The 8,710-nt window shown below is 32.3% G+C and overlaps 2 protein-coding genes across 3 annotated transcripts in view; one reads left to right on the top strand and one right to left on the bottom strand.

Annotated features, from left to right (window-relative positions):
• Positions 1–49: 49 nt before the first annotated feature.
• Positions 50–8,422, top strand: GlcAT-S (Glucuronyltransferase S). The gene is made up of 4 exons (XM_077446149.1): positions 50–330; positions 2,488–2,742; positions 2,824–3,097; positions 5,304–8,422. The coding sequence occupies exons 2-4, from the start codon at positions 2,666–2,668 to the stop codon at positions 5,697–5,699; spliced, it is 747 nt and encodes a 248-aa protein (XP_077302275.1). The 5' UTR covers positions 50–330; positions 2,488–2,665; the 3' UTR covers positions 5,700–8,422.
• LOC143922816 (uncharacterized) overlaps positions 7,750–8,710 on the bottom strand; it is a 34,300-nt gene continuing 33,339 nt past the window's right edge. For both annotated transcript variants that reach the window (XM_077446147.1, XM_077446148.1), the window contains one exon: positions 7,750–8,677. In XM_077446147.1, the coding sequence (XP_077302273.1) occupies positions 8,590–8,677 (88 nt within the window). In that variant the 3' untranslated portion in view covers positions 7,750–8,589. The remainder of the gene's footprint in view (positions 8,678–8,710) is intronic.

Here is an 8,710-nt window from a genome sequence, read left to right as displayed (position 1 = left end):
AAACGGTAATGCTGCGTAGTGGTCGAATTATGCTATGCTATGGCCACGAATGATATTTAAAAACGTTGTTGCGGCAATTTGACATATCAAGTGGATATATTATTTTCCGATTAATTAATGCAATAACTATTAGAATAGCTACGTGGTGACTTAAATTATTATCCTCGCACATTTCCATTTATTAAATGGCAATAATTTTTGGAGGGTTTTCACGATGAATATAATATTTACGTCCACGCCTCAAATGAAAAACTTGTTCTTTATGGCAATCGGGATTACTATAATCGTCGTGCTACTCATTTGGAATTCGTCTGTTAATGAAATACTCAGGTATTTTAATCCGTATATGCATATCAACCATACTATAACTGCATGGCAATGTGACTCATCCATTTCAATGCGACCATTGTGATAGAAAAATTTGAATGCATGTGTTTTGTATGTACTTGTAATATTTAGTACTGAATCAAATAAATCTCTGGAAATGTTATATTTTTGAAGATTATCGATAATTGTACACAATTTTCGATGATATTAGCAAGTGAGATGATTTTATCGTTTTTATTCATTGTATATCACTCCTACATAAATGCCTTATTTAATCTACTTAAGTTCATATTAGAGCGATGACTTATGATTCATCGAATAAAAATATAACTATTGCATAAGTTCGTGCCCGTTTACGTATATCGCCATGTATGAAAATCGGGCACGAACGTATGCAAACATTCTATATATGAAAATTAAAAATTTATGGTACATGCATTGATTATTTTTAATTTTTTTTTATTTACAAGTACTCACAATTATTATCAAAATTTTCCATATACGATGTTTACAAAGGGGCATGCTTGCGACTATCTGCGATTTGTTTTTGTTTAATATGTACAATGTGTTCTCATGACAATAACATAATATTAGTAGTTTGCAATAAAAAGCTATATTGCCGATTATTTTAATATTATAAAATTCGTCAATTTTCCTTGTTGACTGCTCAAAATTCACATCTTCCTCATAATCCAGTCTGTCCTTAATCCTAACATATATAATAGTTGACTCCGAAAATATTGCGATACCTAATTCTAATATTTGCTCTTTGTGATCAAATATAATAATATTCTCATTGATGTATTTTTTGTTTGTCTGGCCCGCAAACGAATCTTAACCCTTTGAATGCTGACCAACGCCGATCGGCGTTTTGCCAACAAGTCCATAGCCCTGATAAACGCCGATAGGCGTTGTATTTTTAGAATGTACAAAGTAAACAAGAATACTACCCGCTAAGCCTTTCCAGGTAGTATTGAAAAAAAAAAATGCATTGAACATGGGTCGTGTAATCCGTGTCATTCATTTGTCAACGTTTACAATGACTGGGTTTACACCGGAATTTCTGAATTTATAACCATAGCAGAATTACCCGCTGGATATCCCTAACTGCTGAGTATTTTAGATTGTGGCTTGGCATTTAGATTGTGAGCATTACATTTTAACAACAATGAAAATACATTCATTAATAGACTTCTTTTGTTTATGTTATATTGTTGCAAGATATATTAGAGAGTCTAAACACACCTTTACAAACCTCGAAATCCTCGATGCTAGCTATCTAGGGTTTGTTTAGTTACACTACAATTTTTATAACTGCTTTCTATTGGATTTCTAAATAATTCTAGTTGGAAATGTTGGCGAAATTTTCAGCGTGGCTGGCTTTCAACAGAAAAGACGTCAGCACTCAAAGGGTTAAATCGCAAAAATCTCTATAAAAACCATAAGGGCGAAAACACTGAGTGGAACGTGGGAACGTGTTTTTTTTTTTATACATACTTTTAAATATGCGCAAAAATGCAACACCCCTAGCTCATATACATGGTACACAGTTCCAAAAATCACCCCCTGGGAGTATTTTCGGTGATATTTTATCCTTGTATTTATCCTTGCTTGACAGTGTTCGATAACGGTGAATCCCATATTTGAAGAAATGTAGGAGAAACTTGTCGGTTGCTTATGGATATGCATACAAGTGCAATCTCCCTAACATGCATTCTGCACGTGCAACTACCCATTGTTTACGGTGACTGAAGCTGAAACAAAAAAAAGGACGTGACGTCTCATACTACGTGTGTTTTCGCCCTTATTGTTAATCAAACTAGTAAATTTCTAAATTGTCTGACAAAAATGTAGAATCTACACTAACTCGGTATTGAAAATATTTCTGTTTGGCAAATTTCATTCGAAGTCTGGGAACCCTTGTTTCAAAGAGGATATATTACTCAACATTAAAAGTGTCTTTTCATCATTTAAGGTGAGTTTTCCTTAAAACATTGCGAAAATTTTCAGTACACTTTTTAGACGTGTTCTCTGTTAGAATAAAACAGTTGTTATTTATTATGTATTTGCATATGCGAAGTTGACATTTCAAACATGTTCTATCGGTTAAGCTTGCACGTGTATTATGCATGTGTAAATTTATTGATTTTATTGTTTCAGACGTAACTCCAAAGAGATGGAATCGGCATTAGATAATTCACAGATATGTTCGGTGTCGATGGAAGACAATAGACCGCACATAGAAAAAAATATCGCACAAAACTTTATTTATTTTGTCACCCCAACATATCCATGACCAGAACAATCACCGGAGCTTACTAGACTCAGCTACACTCTAATGCACGTACCTGGCATACACTGGGTGGTCGCTGACGATAATCATATCTGCAGTAAAGTCGTCGAAAGTATATTAAGGTTAATCATCAATATTGACTTTGTACGCGCATGATGATGCATTTTTCTGCACGAATACAAAATTGTATGAAACTTTTTCAGGCGAACCGGATTACCTTTTACACATATCATGAGTCCGATGCCGGACTATTTTAGAAAAGTCACGTCACCTCCTCGCGGGGTTGCAAATAGAAGAGCAGCGTTGAAGTGGATTGGTAAAAATTCCAACAACGGCATTATATATTTCGGCGATGATGACAATACTTTTGATTTAAGATTGTTCAATGAAATAAGAGACACTAAAAAGATATCGATGTTTCCTGTAGGACTTATCGGTGAATACGGAATATCGTCACCTGTAGTTCATAATGGAAAGGTAAAGATTCAATAAAATTAGATCCTCTAATATAGCGTTATGCCTTCAATACTTAATTCCTCTTCCTTATATTTCTATATTGGAGAAATGCGATCATCAATTCTTAAACGTTTGCCCGCGGCTGTCTTCTATGGAAGCTTTGGGCGACAAGTCTGTAGCGCGGCTGTCTTCCATAGAATTTCTGAACTTTGCACGGGATTTTGAGGCTTATATGCGCCTATTTCAACTGTTTTTAGGTTCAAAATTGGTTGAATATATTACTTAGAGTTGAATGCCATCTATTCAATTTGCTTAAAATGAATATATACCAGTCAAAATTAGTTTTTTTGTGGAACCATACTGAAACCTCGTTTATGTGACGTCACGTCTTCATACAATTGAGACGATACGTCTCAATTGTATGAAGAATGATTATTTGACAATTAAGCCAAAACTACGAGATATATTATGTATTTTATTGTTTAAAATAATACTTTGTGTTAATTAACATATCTGGTTATTTGAGTAAATATTAAAATCTGTATTTAAGGTCGAAAACTCGATTGCCAAATTTGCGAAATAGGTGCTGCGTACAGAGCTTGTTCGCTTTATTTATTGCCGTGGGCAAAGGGTTAAAAGTAATTCTAAGTAAATTTTCATCCATATTAGTTTACACTTGAATTCATCGCTTTTGTTGAGATTTCAGCATAAAAATTATAGGTACATACATAATAACTGTATTGTAAGTAATTATTTATGTAGTTGGGCATTATTACTTGTGATCGAACTGCCTAACTAGGAACTACATAAATCTTGCTAGCAATTGATTTTATCTTTCAAACCTGTTACAAAACGATCGACTTTACTCTAGAGCAGACCCATATAATACTTGAATCTTCTCGTATGTTAGCTTTTAGATGCTGGAAGATCATGATTAATCACATACAATTTGATCAATTTTGCTGCTTTTGTTTGAGCGTGAATATTTCCTTTATAAATATCCAAAATAAAAGGAAAAGGATTCAAAATAAAAAAGTTACAAATTATTGAAACCTTATATGGACTACTTGCATTTTACTTTTTTCTTATTTATTTTTACCATTGGTATATATCACCGTCAAGTTAGTATAAACAATTCTATAGAATTTCAATGAGACCGCTCCAATGAATAGACGATCCCATGTACATATATACCGCACGATACCGCGTATACGAAATATTTTTTTTGTATGTTTAAAACTATCTAAAAAAAATATGCCTTACAGTTCTTTAAACTTGTACATATATAAATGTATCTACATATACATATATAAAAATCAATGTTTGTCTGTCTGTCTGGCTGACTGGCACGTATGCGTTCCTATACCATTCAACCGATTGCGATGAAACTTACATGAGTTATTGTGTGTGTGCCCGCGAAGGTTTCTGTAAAAAAAATCGTCCAAAAACGGGAATACAGGAATGAGTGGCATGTTGCAATGCCACCTGCATTGTTAGGGTAAAATAAACATACAATTGAATAATTTCAAATGCGTTCGCCGACAAATTATCATTTCTGTAATTTAATTTGATTATTACGTATTAATTGGAAACTGAAGCATTTACTTATCGAAACATATCGAGAAGTATGAGCCGAAACGCTGGTTAAGAACGGGAATTGCATGTGTTATTGTGGCATTGCAACGCATGCCGGGTTCAGCTAGTAGATTATAAATTTGAAATGATATTCAAATACTATTTAGGTTAGTTACCAATTTGATGTGGAACCATTTCAACAATGAAATCAGATAAATTTGCAAACTCTGATAGGAAACGATCGACTTGGTGTCACAAATATCCAAGTCTGACCAGTAGCACTGCATAAATACTCAGAATAAATTATTTTCAATCGAGGCAAACCAGGGCTCGAACTTGATTAACATTAACGTAATCACCGAGCTATACTGCTGTTCACATTTACATACATACATTAAACCTTGGAAGTTTCCCCATTGCTGGTTCTTCCTTATTTGCGACTTAAATTAATTGTTCTGTTAATATTTAATATACTGCAGAGCATTCCGAGTACTCGGTAGCAAATTTTTCTCTTCTAATTACAATTTCTCCTCTGTGATATCTTGTCTCAATCGCTTAAATCCCAGATCTATGTACATAACTCTCAGCCAAGACTTGGAGATATTGTCATATTTTAACTAAATAATTTGAAAAATATTCGTTTGTGTTACAGGTAATTGGATTTTTCGATTCTTGGCCAGCAAAGAGAATTTGGCCCGTCGATATGGCAGGATTTGCAATAAATATAAACTTTTTAAAAGCTAATGCTTCAATGCCGTTTAAGGCTGGTTATGAAGAAGACCAGTTCTTGAGGAATAACCACGTCATAATGGACGATATTGAGCCAAAAGCTAAGAATTGCACAGAAGTATACGTCTGGCATACTCAAGCTCGTAAACATAGTGTGTCTAATGTATTGATAGATTTGAGTATTGCAGAGAAGAATCCTTTGTACACAAGCTTAGTAGCACTTCTAAGAGAAGTGAAGCGATTGGGAATGGGAATTACGACCACGAGGAAAGGAACCATCCCGTACATAACAAAAGAAGGCAAAAGTGCAACGCTGTAACGATACGTGCTAAATTTTGTTTATTAAAGAAAAAGGCATGAAAATTTTTTAACTGTCGGTGCTGCATTTTATACGCATAACAATAAAGCAATAAATAGAAACAAAAATACAAATTTTACAAATTGTTATAATACAATTAAATAAATACACTATTTATATTTTGATTACTCTTAACATGACAAGTTTGCACTATTTTTTCATATAGAAAGGAATTTACACCGTAACTAACATTATAAAATATCATTAATCGTTTCCCCAATGAATATGAATGTTTTCCAATACCCGCAATTATTATATGAAATGATTTTTTTTTAAGCAACATTTAGATTTTTTGTCTATATACAGGGAATAAAATTATAATCAGGGTGTCTCAAAAGAAATTTAATATTTATTTAGCTTAAATATAAACTTTCTTTTGAGACACCTATATAAACGAGCAATAAAAATGTATTATTTGTTAGTTTTAAATTTGATTTATATGTGGGCAAATATAATAATTCAATTTTGTATAGAATACCTTGTAAGTTATAACTATTTAGTGTATGTACCAGTAGCGGCTTGTGAGATTTCATAGTGGGGGGGCTGCAAAGATTATTCAGGCTGTAGTAGCTCGTTAACCAAACCGTTAATCGAATGAAAACAAAAATAGCTTGAATATGTACTATACTGGGAGGTCTGCAGCACCGCAGCCCATTTGGACAGCAAAAATAGCATGCATTTATACTGTATGGGGAGACTGCAGCCCCGCAGCCCATATGGACGAGCCGCCACTGGTATGTACTATTACAGTGATTCCTTTGAATGAAAAATACAATCTAGGACTAATATAAAATATCCTCCTTTGTCCCATTTTTCTAATTTTAAAATTGGTAAAAATTCACGATTTTTGCTTAATTAAAATAAAAAAGAAATGTGAAATGTGAATTCCTGTGAAAAATGTGTCATTTACAAAAAAATTTAGGAAACGCTGTACTATTATGTATATGTATGTATCGTATGTGGAAAAATTATTATTATTTCATAATTAAAATTTTCGCCATATTTCTTCCAAAGTATTGTTGTGGTGGGGGGGGGGGGGAAGGGCTTTTCTGACTGGCATCAAAATTTATTATAATTTTTTTTATATATATGTATGTAGTATATACATATATGCATACTGATTTGGATATTCTGAATATTGCACTTAAATTTACCAAACAAGTTTTAGTATAATTTTATTTTCTATAAATAATGTATGCATACTCTAAGTATTATCAGAATTATTTTTTTTATTAATATTGAAAGTGAACTATTTTTAAGTATTTATTTACATAAAATACATTATTTTGTGCTGTTTGAATAATATAGATGATTTCACTTCCCCCATCAAATCGGAAATATTTTAAAGGACAGAAATTTCACAATATCTGTAGCCAATTTTTTTATAATACGTAAAATACTACAATTATATTTAAGCTATCATAATATTTATTACGTTATTTTTTAGTATACATATTTACATACATTTAATATGCATATGCTTATTTACGATGATTTTTTTTTAATATATTTCAAATTTATTTTTACTAAATACATATGTATATATTAAGGCTTCCAATTCCGGGATCCCGGTGTTTTCTGGTACTGTGAATCCCGGTGCTGAAACTAGTCTGAATACCGGGATTACGGTGCTGGCAGAAATTTCTTTAAAAATATTATTTTTCAAAATTAATATGGAAAAAAACATAAAACAACATTATATAATGAACAATGGTGGGATCAGCAATGAAAGTCATAGTCCATTTGTTTGTCACCCGTTTCGACGCCGGTTTGCCGTTTCCACGAAATGGTATGAACGGCTTGTATTGTATCGCAGATATTGTGTTCAACCGCAATAATATTTTAAGCATATTTTAACTGATTCGAACTCAGAATCGACCACTGACTACGTTCACTAAATATAATAAACCGGAAGCGGGATTTTTTCCTCATAGAAAAGTCAAAAATGTGACTATGAATCTTTCCATGCCCTGAGCATATTTAGCTGAAAATTTATATTTGTATTTTTTTTGTACTAACATAGAGTTAAGGTTTTGGTTGGAATTTGTAAGCCGGAAGTAGAACTTTAGTCTTGGGTAAGTTTTCCTACATTTGTATTCAATTTGGATTGAAAATGCTCATAGCCGGTATGTGTGAACATGTATTTACATATGTACATATGTTCGATTATCGAATTTTGTTTTTTATCCTTCTTATATTCCACAAATACATAGATACAGTTATAGGTTGGTCACATCCGATTTTTGGAGTATTTTTATATTAGGTGGATTGTTTCGATGAATAATAATAATAATAGACGGTACAAAATATTTGTGAAAAACGAATCAATGAATAAAAGCGATGTTTTTTACTTTATTTAATTACATTTTCGGATGTGTTTTATTTAATCTTAGAAATTTATGAATGCGAACCGAAAATTTAAAGAATGTAGCCAACCTCTTAAAATTAGTACGCCAATATGGGAATATATTTTGCGTGAAACATCGAGAGTTTGCAAAATGCAATTGAACGTTTTTGAAATATGAAAACATGCAATTGAACTTTTTTTCTTATATATTTGAAATCCCGGTGCTAGCACCGGGATCGGAAATTCCCAGCACCGCAATCCCGGTGCTGAAGTAACCTTCCGGGATTGGAAGCACTAGTATGTATATTCTGATTTTTTTTTTAATGTTAGGTTTATTCTTATATTCATAATCATGTTGATCTATTCATCTGCCTGTGCTTTTATTATAAGTCATTTTCATAATATTATACATTTTTATACAATAATTAGTAAAATACAAATATACACTTTTACATGTATGCACTTTTATATACATTTTATATGGGGTTCACCCGCAAGTATCGATTATATTGTCTTTTTACTATTCATATAGTTCCAATATCTTGCTAATTCTACACCCTCCCAATGTTGATCTTTTATTTGCGTAAAATATCTGAAAATTAGTACAAAATTTAGATTAAAACTC

Source organism: Arctopsyche grandis, chromosome 2 (genome assembly GCF_051622035.1).
Source record: "Arctopsyche grandis isolate Sample6627 chromosome 2, ASM5162203v2, whole genome shotgun sequence".
NCBI lineage: Eukaryota > Metazoa > Arthropoda > Insecta > Trichoptera > Hydropsychidae > Arctopsyche > Arctopsyche grandis.
This window is presented reverse-complemented; position numbering and strand designations above follow the sequence as displayed.